We start from the raw sequence: 14,928 nt of genomic DNA on the forward strand, positions 1-14,928 counted from the left end.
GATATCCTCTCATGAGCCACCAGGTCCAGCCTCTCTTTAAAAACAGCAAAACTTAAGTAGACTCACGTAAACTTCCCGATACTGTTGATACAACACTCCACAGCTAGAGCAGTAACTAATGCTGGGTCGTGCTTCACCACTGCTTCACAGGAGGGAAGACTGACTGAGGTAGTTAGTACACCTTCCAGCTTGTTCACTGTATCCTGGTGAGGAGGAGATGTGTTTAAGATGTGTTAAAGATGTGTTAAAGATGTGTTAAAGATGTGTTAAAGATGTGTTAAAGATGTGTTAAAAATGTGTTAAAGATGTGTTAAAGATGTGTTAAAAATGTGTTAAAGATGTGTTAAAGATGTGTTAAAGATGTGTTAAAAATGTGTTAAAGATGTGTTAAAGATGTGTTAAAGATGTGTTAAAGATGTGTTAAAGATGTGTTAAATTATTTATTCTTGTCCAAGTGATATCGTATATGATCAGCAGACATTTTTGCCGAATAAAACAGTAGCGTTATAGAGTGAACTTATACCTGTATTTTAGCTACACATCTCTGGCAAGTCATTCCCTTTACTTCGAAGTAGGAAGTACTCATTTCTAGCTTCTCAGTGATCTGGATTACAGAGAAATTAAAGTAACAAACTACCAAATTACATGAGTCTAATTGATTAAAACATGTTTGGATGCACTCGTAAACTGCTGGGAGCTGGCACTGCTACAACCGTCACGATAAGAATTGATTAAACCAGCTGTGATAAACGTAAGACAAATATAATGAGGTAAAATGTATGCTGATGATAGTGTGTACCCACCACGGATAAAATTCCAGAAGATCGTTTGGACGGGGTCGCAGTAAACTTGGGTCCGATATTATTGATGATATCCGCTATCGTGTTTACGTCAAAATCTTTAGAACAAACAAACAATCCACGGTCTTCTTTGAGCCTGTAAAATGGTTGCTTCTAATTCACTTCTCATTTCTTCATTTACTTTTAGTTCTCAATTTCTTATCATCGTTGATTTAAGTGCATTTTCTAGACGATCCTGTAAGGTCAACGTTACGCTAAGCATTATATTAAGTTATGTTATCACTATATGCCGTAAAACTTGACACCATCATTAATCATTATGTTAAGTTAAGTAATGTTATCAGCTGCCACGCCTTCAAAAAGCTTCTTAAAGAAGCTTCTAGAACAATTCTCTAGTACGTCTAGAACCAGTGTCCGCTCTATGTAGACGTGACGCATCTCAGAGAATTACTAACACTAGGGTAAAGTCTGCCGTTTTCTGACAAAACTGCTTAAAGACCACTTAAAAATCCGAGATTTCAAGCACTTTTGACACATTCATGACAACTTTTGTACAGGTGCGATGAACGCGACATGACGTAAAGCATCGCCTATTTGTATTGTATAGAAAAATTCTAGAACAATTGTATACATACTTTAACAAATACCTATACCAGTAGTTCCGCGCCCCGTTTACAACAATTGCTATGGTAACCACTATACAAAAAGCCAACAGAACAATAGCTCAAGTTTGCTATTGCAAACTTTACAAGTGAAAGTGAACAAAGAAGGGGTCACGTGATTATTATAATATCATCATAGCTTTACTGTGCCTATAGGTGTTAAGTTAAACCTTGATGTTAATTTAACGTGGGGTTGGGATTAGGTTCATCGTCTTATTGGATGTTTGAATATGATGCTATAATATATTATATACGTTGCCAACGCGAGTCGAGTCTCGCAGTAAAGAAGAGATAATATTTCTTTCGTAAATCGCTGGAATTAAACAGGAATTAAACATTAACTCGCTGTAATAAAACACCCAAAGGATCGTATCAAACTGTTAATTTATATCGCTTACCAGTCATATTGATTATATTATGGAGCGTACTTGGCAAATACGTGTCATACTATTGAGATATTTTGCTCGTGTTACTCTTGTTACTGATCAATAATAATGTATTGTCAAACAAGGTTCTCTACAAACATTGTAACATGGTGTTTGCAGTACAACTAACTCTGACCTCCTTTAGACATTCTTTTAATTCAGGGTAGAGTTAGTAATAGAACCAATAAAGATAAGCATGACGATATAAGTTATAGTCAAAGATTAAATTCCATGATGGGGTATCATTTAGGCACACAGACAAAGTGACTGTACTCATAATGCTTGCTACTTAAACAGTTACTCCTGGCACGTGCTGCAGTGCTGCACGTGCAACAGGTCTCTAATAAGTAGCACGTGCTAAATCATAAATGCTAAATCATAAATACTAAAATTTCATAAATGTAAATGGTTTATATTTTATAAGAAATCATGTCGAGCTACACTATACAGAGTTTAGCAGTTAAATGCTGTTTTGTAACACAAATACCACGTTATTTACCTCAGTTCAACATCGTATGAATACAGGTAAGGTAAACGTGGTAGTGACGAAGATCATAATATTCTTGTGTCATTTATAAAGCACATCTGTCTATGTCAGTTTTATAACCTTATTCAATATTTTCCATCACTTAGACGCTCGATAAGAAACTTTTCATTGAGCGAGACGGTTAGATTGTTTTGAATTCCATATAAATTTAATTTTAAGATATCACTAGTTGTGTTATATCTTGTATGGATCTATGATAGAAGGGTGCACACCTCAGCCACTCGCTAAAAAGACTAAATTTGTCAAGTTATTAATAGCGGCAGCTGAGATATTCAACCTAGGGAAATCATGTAACTTGTCCTCCCACCAGATACTTAGATCTAATTTTAAATTACTTAGATCTAATTTTATATCAATATCAGCAGATCCCTTATCTTGGTTCCTCCCAGATAACCTCTGGATTGAAACTAATTTTAAATACGGTGAAGCGACGACTAAAATCTTCTTTATCATATAAAACGGGCCATTAATTGTTTCATTTGTTGCCAATAATGCTGCTTATCTTAGTCTGGAACGAGGATTCAGGAATAAATTGTGGTACTAATTATAATATTGTTGCAATATATTTCATGGTAATACGATCAAGTCACGTTGCAGGAGCATCTAGGAACATATTGTAGATACGAGCATATTCGAGCAGTGGTGTACTTTGGTAAACGTTGGATTAAGGTAAGACATAACTTTAAAAGTTGTAAAGACATTATAACTTAATTCAACAGAAAAGTCGTAATTTGAGACATCGGGTACCTACTGTCCTACTTAGTTATAAAATTATTCACACAAACGTAATGTAGCTGAACTGCTGGAGTTGTGAAAGTATTCATCAAACGGATCAAGTGAAAGTGAAAGTGAAAGTGAAAGTGAAAGTGAAATTAGCCCACCTGATCTGGAACATCAGTAGAGGGAGCTCCTGAATACTCTGTGAGATAGCGTTCACACACCTCTCACAGGACATCCCAAATATGTGAACTTCGTGTAGAACAGCGGCCGTGGCACCCACTTGCATTCCTGATATTATGCTCGTAATACTAATATTATATTATTAATTTATGCTCATAATATTATAATTACATTATGGTGCAGAGTCAGGTAAAGGTCTCAGGTTTGCCAACAGGAGACAGGAGGAGATTGATAAGTTGGTCATTGAGAGGAGAGTGCTGAGGAGGAAAGCCAGGAAAGCTTGTTCCCAGTCTGTAAAGGATGGTTTCAATGCTTTGCTTAGAGGCCTGGCAGAGAAGCTGTGTAAGTTGAGAAGAGCAGAGGCAAGGAGGAAGAAGCAGAGAGAAGTGAGGAGACAGAGAGGTGGGTTTACTCGAGATCCTTTCAAGGCTATTAAAGGTATTCTTGAACCAAGCCCTGTGGGAGAGTTAAAGTGTAGTAAGGAGGAGTTAGACAACCACCTGTCTAATACGTATAGTGATGCCAGTCGGGCAGTTCCTCTTGGCGTTCTGAATGGGTTACCTGAGGCAGCTCCTAGCCCAACTGTGGGGTTTGACAGCAGGAATATAACCAAGAAGGAGTTCGAAGAGGTTGTTAAGAAAGCCAGAGGTAAGAGTTCACCTGGTAACAACGGCATCCCGTATACGGTGTACAAGAGGTGTCCAGGAATATCTCAGAACTTGTGGCATGTGCTGAGAGGAGGCTACAAGGCTGAGGAGTACCCAGACAACTGTAGGTACTTTGAAGGGATCTACATTCCTAAGGCGGATGGAGATTTTGGACCCAGCACAGGACGTCCTATATCGCTAGGAAACATTCAGGGGAAGATATACCTCGCTGTGTTGGCGAAAAGATTAACCAACTTTGTTGTCGCTAACGGGTATGTGGATCTCTCAGTGCAGAAGGGTGGAGTTCCTGGTGTACACGGATGTACAGAGCACTTTGGAGCTATGTGGGAGGTGCTCAAAGATGCTAGAGTTAAGAGAAAGGATCTGAGTGTTGTCTGGTTAGACTTGGCGAATGCTTACGGGGCTGTTCCACATTTACTTATTGTGAAAGCACTCCGCTTCTATCATATCCCCGAGAAAGTTATCAACATCGTTATCAAATACTTCTCGGAAGTTTACGGAAGATTCTCCTCTAAAACAGTGACATCAGAGTGGCAGCAGTTCGAGATAGGAATATTTATGGGCTGTGTCATCTCGGTGATCTTGTTTGTGCTATGCATGAACCTTTCTGACGAGTACTTGAAGATGAAGGTACCCAGGAGTGTCGAGTACATTAAGGATGGAACAGCTATACCACCCCTTAAGCTGTTTATGGATGATAGCTGCCTTACCACGGCTAAAATGGTAGATATGCAAACCCTGCTTGATGTTTATCAGGAGTTCGTTGTGTGGTCAAGGTTCAAGCTTAAGTCGTCTAAGTCTAGGGCACTAGTCTACCAGAAGGGAGTGACAGTGGAGTGGGTTGTAGAGAGTTCAGAAGGTAGTCAGGCGAGGTTGCAGCTTAGCGGGGAGGTGATCCCGAATGTATCTGAGAAACCAATCAAGTTTCTAGGGAGGTGGATTCGGGCAGAAGGAAAGGACAAAGCTATAATCGAGAAAACACACGAGGATCTTGTTACATACCTCAGTAGACTCGATCTTAGCTCCCTCACCGGCCTGCAGAAATGTTGGGGGTATCAGTATATGGTCCTTCCAAAGATGAAGTGGCCACTTGCCATTTATGATATCCCGATCAGCACTGTTTCTCGCTGGGAGCAAACAACTAACAGTCATCTCAGAAAATGGCTAGGAGTGGGACACACGCTTAGTAGCTCTTGCCTGTTTAGTCATTCATCCAGTGTTGCTCTCCCCATCGACAACCTAACCGACACTTGGAAAGTAGAAAAGTGCCGTCTCTTGCAGTCATATCAAACATCTCAGGATGCTTTGATCAGAGCGGTGCAACCCCAGGTGCGGTCTGGGAGAGTTTGGAAGGCAGATGCTCAGCTTCACGAAGCTGAAAGAGACTTGGTGTGTGAGTCAGTGCGAGGTATGGTGCAACCTCTTAGTAGAGCGGGAATTGGTTTCGGTGATTGGAAGAAGCCCTGGGAGAAGATGTCAGAAAAGGAGCAGCAGAGGGAGGTGTTGGATAGGGTTAAGGAGAACATCAGGAAGGAAAGAGAGGTGCAGTTGGGTACGTTGGAGATGCAGTCCAGGTGGGGTAATTGGAGAGAGCTGGTGACAAGGACTGACATGAGCTGGCACACGCTCTTCAAGTATGGGGACTCATTAATCGGTTTTCTGCTTAGTGCTGTGTATGGCACGCTTATTACACCAGCTTTAGCATCCAAGTGGAGCGAGGATGAGGATGGGATGTGCAAGCTGTGTGGTGACAAGTTGGGAACTGTGCCGCATATTCTGGCTGGTTGTCCTGTGGCACTAAGTCAAGGGAGATACCGATGGCGCCACGATAAGGTGCTTAAACAAATAGCAGACCAAGTGAAATTCCATTGTGAGCGGAGAGTCAACAAGAGGAAGAGCTCTTGTGTCACTCGGAAAGCCATTGAGTTTGTTCCAGCAGGAGGGAGGTTTAAGGAGGTGAAGAGGTCGAAAGTCAGTGAGTTTGGGATTCTGAGTGGGGCCACTGATTGGATAGTATTAGCAGACCTGGATGAGCAGCTGAAATTCCCGTCGGATATAGCAACGACCAGATTAAGACCAGATTTGGTTCTTTTCTCGAAAGCTTCCAAGAGAGTAATCTGGTGGGAGCTTACAGTACCGTCGGAAGAGAGAATAGCTGCATCCCATGAGCTGAAGCTTGATCGGTATAACAGTCTACAAGCGGAAATACAAGCTAATGGGTGGTCATGTTTCAGCTTTGCTGTTGAGGTTGGTGCTAGAGGTGTGGTCGCAGCAAGTTTGGAGTGTGCATCAAGGAAGATTGGTCTGCCTGGGAGAGCCCTCAAGAAGTTGGTCAGAGATTGTGGGAAGGATGCAGCCCATTGTTCAAGATGGATTTATCTGCTGTCTAGGAAAAGAGAGTGGGAGATGAGAGCTGTTTGAGCTTTATGACTTCACCTAACAGCCAGAGGTGCCATAAGCTAACTCGTCGTAAATCGCGAGCTCTAGCAGGTATCCTCGGGTGATTGTCAGATCAGATGGTGGTCCAAGAGAGACTGCTGGGGCACCTGACAGAAAACCGTATCGCAATGAAAGCCCCGAAACGGTGTCAGGTTTGTGACTGAAGATTCTGATCAAGCTCAGGGTTGAGTCTACACAGTGTCGCCACTTGCCGATGCCAGTTGATGCGAGAAGACACTGATGTAAGTGGGAAGTTATGTCTAAGAAACAGCGTGTGGTTCGGGTGCCGGTTGAACGCATGTAAAAGGGAGGGTATATCCGTATTTCGCTGCTAGTGATGCAGTCCTTAGCCCGGTAGCTAAGGCTTCCCCGTTTCTCGCTCATTTGTGCTCCGATGGGCTTGTGACCTCTGCGGGGGTCAAGTGCAGGATGAGGGACATGGCTGACCAGGAGAAGGTTGTTTTTGGGAGATAGAGTAAGGTTGGTTTGGTGTTGTGCCTTCGCAGTTTAACTGTATCTTTACTCTATGCTTCTCATTTATTCGTTACACTGACCGCTCATGACTCGCGTAAACACAGATCGTTGTTCATTAATCAGGTGTTTTCTTTAGAGTTTCGAGACTTAAGACTTGGATGTCAGAAATATTAACTACTTTGAATTCTGAAACGCTTTCATTCTCTAAAAGTCTCGATAAAATAAAATGTGTAAAATATCAATTTAAAAAATATAAAAATATTTGAGTGATTTGAGGTCTCTTTTACTTTTCTACTTACCAACCGAAGAAGAGAAGGAGTTCTCTGAAACTACTTTAACAGTTTTACCAGACACTTTGCAGAGACACTGTGATTCTGATGCTGAAATGAAAACCAGGTTAAAAATCGGTAAACTTCATTTTCAAATTCCAATACTGACAGATCCATCTGAAAAAAATCGGTTAACTGACACAACGAGCTTTCAAAGGATGTTTTAGTCCAATTAGGTGTCCTTTGTGGATGATCAACTTTTCCAAACATTTTCAAGAGTCTTGAAGCCACTTTGTTGTGAACATCAAACATAATATAATTTGGTTTGATTGAGGACGCCAACGCAGCAGGTATGCGGCAGTAAGTAATATTCCGTTAATTTCGACGACCGGTAAATAATTAATCAATATAGATATTTATCATTTCATTCATATTGTATGCAGAAAACAATGTTGCAAGATATTCGCATTCCGATGAGGAATGCAGATAATATCTTGCAACATTATTTTCTACACTACTGCAGGCAATATGAATGAAATGATAAATAATTATATATAATATACTAGAAACCTGCTAGTCGAAAGCTTTGTTCGAGAAAATTAAAAAATCAGTTATTTTTTAATTTCTCTTCATCATCTAGATGTGTACTGTAGTATGGATTTTATTTGACAATGACGACAAAGTTGTAAGTATTCAAATTCCCTAAACAATACTTTTTACCGCATCGAAAAATATCAATAAAAACGTAAATGTGAGCTAGTTATGACGTATCATTATAAAGCATGGCAACGTGCGTTGACAGATTCTTCACGTTACGAGTTCAGAATTATTTTGCAAACACGTTACACCCCCCCATTCCATACTTATTATAAACGTACCAAACTTTCTATCTTAGAAACCGTTTAAATTCAATTTAAGAAATTCACAAGATTACACTTACATAATATGTTAAAACATTTGAATATTGAACTTAACAAGACGTTTAGAACGCAAGTTAGGTGAATAAGCGTGATTTAAACTTTGGCCTTGTGCCAAATGATAAGAAGTTTTACTCGACAAATTTGCCGTATTCAAAGTCTAGAATAACTCATACTATAAAACTGTTTACGGAGGTGGGGGGGGGGGTAAAAATTGTCCAAAAAGTGATTACGTAACAATATGTGAACGATCCCTAAGTACCATTTTCTGGCTTTAGTGGTATTGACGATATTATGTTTTCCAACGTAAGTTACTTTTCTTAACTTAGTATTCATGTTATTTTCTGGGATGGCTAGTTTAAACACTGCTGAGTATAGGTTTTATTTTAATAGCGGTGTTATTAAATTTCTATTTATTATTATAACAACAGAAAGTAGTCGTTATTTGTTAATGATATGATGATAGCAAGTACTTGATACTTTGATGAAGCTGTATCTTAATCTAGCATCTAGTTGCTATGGTATAGTAACTATAGCAACTACAAGTAGTACTAAAGTAGTACTGGCGAAGTAGTCACTTTTATTTCTCTGTAAACATAAAGGTGTTACAAAAGGTGTTACAAAAGGTGTTATAAGATGTGTTATAGAGGGTGTAACTATTACCATAGTACACGTCCAGGGGATGTGAGATGTTGGCGTCACGCTGCTTTACTAGTAGGGCGTTTTATAGGATACATGTAAATTATCACAGGGGTCTGATACCAATATAACCGCTGCTTACACAGTACAGCTAAGTGTGACAACTCAATATTATCGAGTGCTTGATTGAAGACATTGAGCCTTTAAAAGTTTGAATTACGCAAGAAGCACGCACGGACACGTAGCATTGGATATTAATAAAAAAGATGTATAGCATTGGATGGGGTGATAATTTGCACAATCTAGAATAATCTAGAATAATTCTATAGTTCCAAGACTCCTTTCTAAAGAAAGATGACAGTACTGCAACTGTATGATCATCAGCGCTGTGAACTGTGCAGTGATCCGTAGGATCGTAGCATGAGCAAAGTTAAATACACATATTTATAGATAAATATTAAATACACATAAATACATTGCTAAACATTCTTTTTAATTGTGGTGAAATGGAATGGGTACCTTAAGAGAATTTGAGATTTTAGCATCTTGGAATTCACCAGATAACTCTTCATTGCAATGAGTAATAAGAAATAGCTCTATTTGCAGAAATCTTTATTTTACCTACAAAGCCAATCCAGAATCAAACCCTTTCAATTTGATCTCTTTAATATGAACACTAATAGCAAGCTCTACCATAACATTAGTTATTGCACTCACAATAAACTTAGCCAAGAACTATTTTTGTCTAAATTTTACCGTTCACTTTTACCATACAGAACATTACAGCACAGAAACTAATTAAGCTAATAATGAAATATATTAATACTCAAAGTAAGGACCAAGGTCTAGCCACATCAACTCGTGTACTGAAGGGTTTTAAGGGGGCCGGGGGTCTCCATCAAAATTCTCTCAAATTTCGAGAAAACCCCCCCCCCCCCCCCCCCCCGGCCCCCTTAAGACAAAAGCCTCTCCAATAGAACAGCTGACACATCAGCGCTGAATGAACTCAGTCTCATGATAATTGATAATGCCACCATTAATGCCACCATTAGTCCTCTGTATTAGTGCTCTGTATTAGTGCTCTATTCAGTGTTCAGTGTGAGTATTGCAAAGTAAATTCTCTGTCAGAGCTCAGTGCGGTTTGTGTTTGTTAAGCTACTGTTCTGCAGTTTTTTAGGTTTTGGTGGTTTCTAATGAGGTTTATTTGTTAGTTCTTATAACAATGGGTATTGCGCCTTCATAAGACTATAAGATTCTCAATAGCAATATGTGAACAATTCTTGTGTGCAAAACTCAAAATTCAATTGTAATCATTACACCCGAACAACATCTAAGGTAGCTACTGAAAACGATGCCTGGAACTGACGACCTCAATTCCCATGTACTGATGTTCTCCGAACTCTCAACTTCACCCGAAGAAGGCTGGGACATAACACTAGGAACTCTGATTCTGCTTGCTGGACTTCTAGGAATTGTAGGGAATAGTCTTTCACTCAGATACTTCTGACAAACCAGAAGGAATGACTTGGTTACACAATTGTATCTTATAATCGGTGCTATTGATCTTTGCACATGTTTGTTCCAATTTCCTGTTCCAGCATCCTTGTTTAAGCGGAGACTCCCTGTTTTATTCAACAACATCTTCTTCTGCACATCTTGGACCATTCTTTTTGACTTCCTCAACAAAATGTCCATGTTTTTGGTCCTTCTTTTAAGTTTAAGTCGGGCTATTGCCATCGCTAGACCATTTTATAGAATTAGAAAGAAGCTCATTTTCGGAGGCTTCTTTATGTACTGCCTACTTTTGATCGCACACAGTATTTGTATGTTACTTTTAAAATTTAATGCTATTTACGGGGCTGATGCTACTTACTGTTACCTTTATTTTGAGACAGGCGAAGATACGATAACTGAGACTGAAAATACATTTATAACCACGGAGTATGCACTTATTTCAATAGAGTATGGTGTTCCTCCCCTCATAACTTTCTTCAGTTTCCTGGTCTGTCTGGTCAAATTGTTAAAAGGATCGAGAGTTGGGGCAACAAATGACAAACGGAGAACTGCTGCTGTCACAGTGACAATTTTCACAGCCGTTTTCTTGCTCTGCAACTGCCCACTTTTTTTGCTGGTCACTCTTTATACAACTTTTTCAATTGTTTACAGTGATGAATTCTCTATAGATGTCGGACTTTTCAGCAATTATTTTATGCTGTGGTATTCCTGGACGATATGTCGAATTCTGCTCACAGTTTTGAATGCTACCCTCAATCCTATTATTTACTTCTTTCGAATGGTAAACTTCAAGAAATGGATAAGGAATGGATGTAAACTAGAGGAAACACAAATTACTGTGAGGTCTACTTGAAGAATGATAATCAAAGTGGGGATTATAAATATAATAATAATAAGGTAAACAACAATCATTCCCATCTTACCTGCACGCTCAATACTGGCAATATCAAGGTCATTTGCTGAGAAGAACGTATACACTGTCACATCCATATTTACAGCCTTAATGAGATGGTATACAGTCTGATCTAGGGAGGATGTGGAAGGAGCTGTTGTAGAATTTAGGGTCTCTCTGAGTTTGGGTCTATACCAGATTTGTGTTTAAATCATATTATCTTGGACAATATCCTCAGCTCCATGGTTTACATGTCAAGTCTTCGTAAGACCACTCGCATAACTAGATATATGGTAATGATTAGTAATATATAGAGTATTAGAATTAGAATAGCTGTGATCCAGCAATTTTGAGTTGGCGCAGGTTAAAATTTCAATACTTTATTACAATAGCTGTAAATCACTGCTCAGATTTATGAATATGATCAATTAATGATTATTTCTTGTAAGTTTTTAATAAGTTGAATAAATTGAATTAGTAGTTGAATAATATCAAGGATATTGAGATACAATTTATTTGAATTAGCTTTTTCATAATATCTGCTTTTCAGTTAGGAAACGACCAGGCCACAATGTAATTTTCCGAAGCTGAACTGAACTTATGGAACAACCTAATGTTACTTTCCTCAACAGACCCAAGCCTTGGGCGTTTCCTAATTCCAGCACAATAATTCATATCTTATTTAACTTGGTAAAAATACAATAAACATGTCCAGTGAAACCCTGAAAAATCATACTATGGAAGGGATAGAAAGTAAAATTATGCAATTCTGAAACGGATTTCAAGATTCATAATTAAGGGTTGCGTGTGGGCAGTTACTTCTGGGCCACCCGGTAAAGTATCCTGGATGATGAAGAATCTGTATTAAATTTTGAAATTTTGAAGAAACCAAGTAACAGTGAATTTATGTAAAGACTGGTTTTTCTGGGCATGGTTTTTCAGGGAACGCTGTAATTGAAACTTTTAAGAATAACTTGATTGCATGCACACTACCAGGACGCAGGTGAATACAACTTTGAGTTGTACAATATTTCAAATATTACTACACACTGAAGCTTTTAAATGTCATCTGAATAATATTATGAAATTATTTAATGATAATAAATCCTAGATAAACTACTGAATTTTAAAGTTCACCAGAAATTCAGAGGATTAGTCTCCAATAAAATCAAAGTTAATTATCCAAATTAAAATAATATTATTTAAAAAAAATGTATATCAAGATAACCAATTACATAGATCTTTAGATACTGATACTTTATCATGATGCATAACTTCATATAACAGGATAACAACATACTAAATCCAATTAAAGTGAAGCAGTAAATTTAGAACCTATAGAATTTATTACACTAACAATCATATTGATATCAATGCCCTCACTAAGGACAAAGTCTCCAGAAGCCTTCTCAAGACTTATGGAGAATGCTAGAACTGGAAGGTCTTTTACAACATTGCTGATTGCATTGACGCATCTGAAAACAATTGTTGTAAGCGTTTCAAATGTAGATTGTCATTTCATAATTGGATTAAGGTTAGTTAATGGATAAGTAGGGTGTTATATTACAGGGTGGGCCAAAAGTAACGTTACATAAGTTGGGCCTTATATCACCAACGTGTTTCATATTTGAGACCTGTAACTTTGCAGATGGTATGCTGTAGCTACTCGTTCGAGGATTTGGTCGCCAAAATTCGAAAATTCGAATATTTCAGACCACACCCATATAATATTATATCACCTATTTTATTGTTCTTTCCGAACATGATAGATGCCCAATTTTTTTTCAGATTTCTGTAAATAATTAATTGCTTCATCTGATCTGAAACAATGAGGCAAAACGGATATGCAATGACGAAGTTATCAACCATTTTGCTTATCTCGTTAACAAAATTGGTTGGGTGATTATGTGACACGTCACCTTAACTGGGCTGCCTTCACAATTTAACAGGTTACCTAATCAGTCAATCACCTGATCACACCTTGTAATGAACAAACTCGTTATGCTTCGTATCTCAGTCATCTGAGAAGCTACAACTCTAATTTTTCTTTTTTTTTGGGACAAACATAATCCAAACACAATTCTATAAAATTTGGCTAGATCCGATTATCAGAACTATCAAATAAATGCGATAATTAACCTTCAATCGAAAAAATTGATGATGTGTGATGATGTTTGTGTCATTATATTTTGATTTGATTTATGATATTTGATTTAACATATTCTTTGAATGAGTGGTGATAGTATGTCATACGGAAAAGAATTATCTCAATCAGGCAACCAGTGACTGAGCTATAAAAGTCAACGTATGTAACATTACTTTTGGCCTACCCTGTAATATTTTAATATGTAATACTATGTTTAGTATATTATATTATATGTCTATCAACCAAATATAGACTAACCTGAAGCATGTCATTCCAGTTATTTTGACATTGTAATTAGATCCATGTTCACTTGAAACCAGGTTACCTGAAATAATTTAAAGAATTTGAATCACTGATGTTGCTCAATTATTTATCAACCTCACAACATGTACGCTCTAGTAAATAGTGGAAGTTAGACATCATGAATTGTAATGAAAGTGTTCCAAAGGGCCGACCTGTCAAAAAACAGGATCAATTTTGCCTACAATTTTGTATCTCAAACAGATCTGTAATCACAGAGCTGTTTGAATTTTGAATTTATTTGTGAATATAACATTATGTATTGATTGTTTTGTGGTAAATAAAAATTTCTTTCTTAATTAGCTTTACCTTTATCTGATGTGAATCCAGATTGAGAACAGACTTTAATCACCTTATCTCCTTTACTTGTGAACAAAACATCAGATTCTGACTGAGCCAATTTCTCAATATCAGTTAAGCTTGACTCATCATTGCAGTAATATGTAAACACTCCAACCATTATAGAGCTATTAATGATAATAATTGTTTAGCTAGTACACAAGATATATGTTAGGAGCAAGTTATGTGATAAATTAAACTGCCAGCATGCTTACACTAGAATTTATACTGAGGATCATATGTATAATTGGAAGAAGGAAGATGTTGTCCTATTTTGTAGCATACTAAAGGATCCTGTACCTTTCAGAGTGTCCTTCAGTACAACCATAAAAGGACCCGAGACTGGACCACATTATTTCTAACCTAAAATAAGTATGTATATGCAATAAGTTACTCATGATTTGGCAAATACTCAGATTGTATCACATTCTGTGGCCTCTCAAACCGTACCTTATTATAGAAAAGTGCAAAGTATCACAGTAACTAAGGCGTTAAACATAATTACGTTATACAAGCAGTAATGATCACGAGCTAACAACATCAAGAATGATGGGGGGAATGTTAAATATTGGGCAAATGAGCTGAACAAAAAGCTCAAGACTATAAGTGAATTGTGCCCTTACGCTAAAATAATTGTTTCACCTATACTGCCAACTAGGTCCTCCTTGCTGAACGAAAGGGCTATGGAGTTTAACAAGTTTTTATTTGGATACTGTGATACCAATCCTAGAATAGGTACATTAGATTTTAATAGCTTTGTTGACGAAGATGGTCTGCTGAATCAGCAGTTTTGTAGATATAAGAAGCCGGATGACCCAATTCACCTTGGATCAAACGGTATATTCAAACTCTCCCGGGCTATTGCTCATAAGATATTTGGTAGCCCTGTTGACGGGAGATCATTCAGTGATGTTGTTAATGCCAAAGCTAAAGGCAGATTTTCCCCACGACCACGTAGATCTATATTTCAGTCATGATAGTTAAATTGATATGCGA

The 14,928-nt window shown here is 37.9% G+C and overlaps 1 protein-coding gene and 1 long non-coding RNA gene across 3 annotated transcripts in view; both read right to left on the reverse strand.

The window, feature by feature from the left end:
- LOC134822337 (copper-transporting ATPase 1-like) overlaps positions 1 to 11,453 on the reverse strand; it is a 42,506-nt gene extending 31,053 nt beyond the window's left edge. Inside the window, exons 1-6 of one of the 2 annotated variants that reach the window (XM_063833348.1) lie at positions 11,179 to 11,453; positions 7,215 to 7,295; positions 3,316 to 3,442; positions 804 to 936; positions 524 to 604; positions 67 to 203 (exon numbers count right to left, since the gene is read on the reverse strand). In XM_063833348.1, coding sequence (XP_063689418.1) covers positions 67 to 203; positions 524 to 604; positions 804 to 936; positions 3,316 to 3,442; positions 7,215 to 7,295; positions 11,179 to 11,245 — 626 coding nt within the window. In that variant the 5' untranslated portion in view covers positions 11,246 to 11,453. Of the gene's footprint in view, positions 1 to 66; positions 204 to 523; positions 605 to 803; positions 937 to 3,315; positions 3,443 to 7,214; positions 7,296 to 11,178 lie in introns of those variants that run through there. The other variant, XM_063833349.1, reaches the window with a different exon arrangement.
- A 168-nt stretch (positions 11,454 to 11,621) lies between these two features.
- Positions 11,622 to 14,056, reverse strand: LOC134821786 (uncharacterized). The gene is made up of 3 exons (XR_010161052.1): positions 13,903 to 14,056; positions 13,552 to 13,618; positions 11,622 to 12,622 (listed from the first exon to the last, which is right to left on the reverse strand). It is a non-coding gene; the product is annotated as an uncharacterized LOC134821786 (long non-coding RNA).
- Between the last annotated feature and the right edge of the window lie 872 nt (positions 14,057 to 14,928).

Source organism: Bolinopsis microptera, chromosome 10 (assembly GCF_026151205.1).
Source record: "Bolinopsis microptera isolate Bmic1 chromosome 10, MBARI_Bmic_1.0, whole genome shotgun sequence".
Classification (NCBI taxonomy): domain Eukaryota; kingdom Metazoa; phylum Ctenophora; class Tentaculata; order Lobata; family Bolinopsidae; genus Bolinopsis; species Bolinopsis microptera.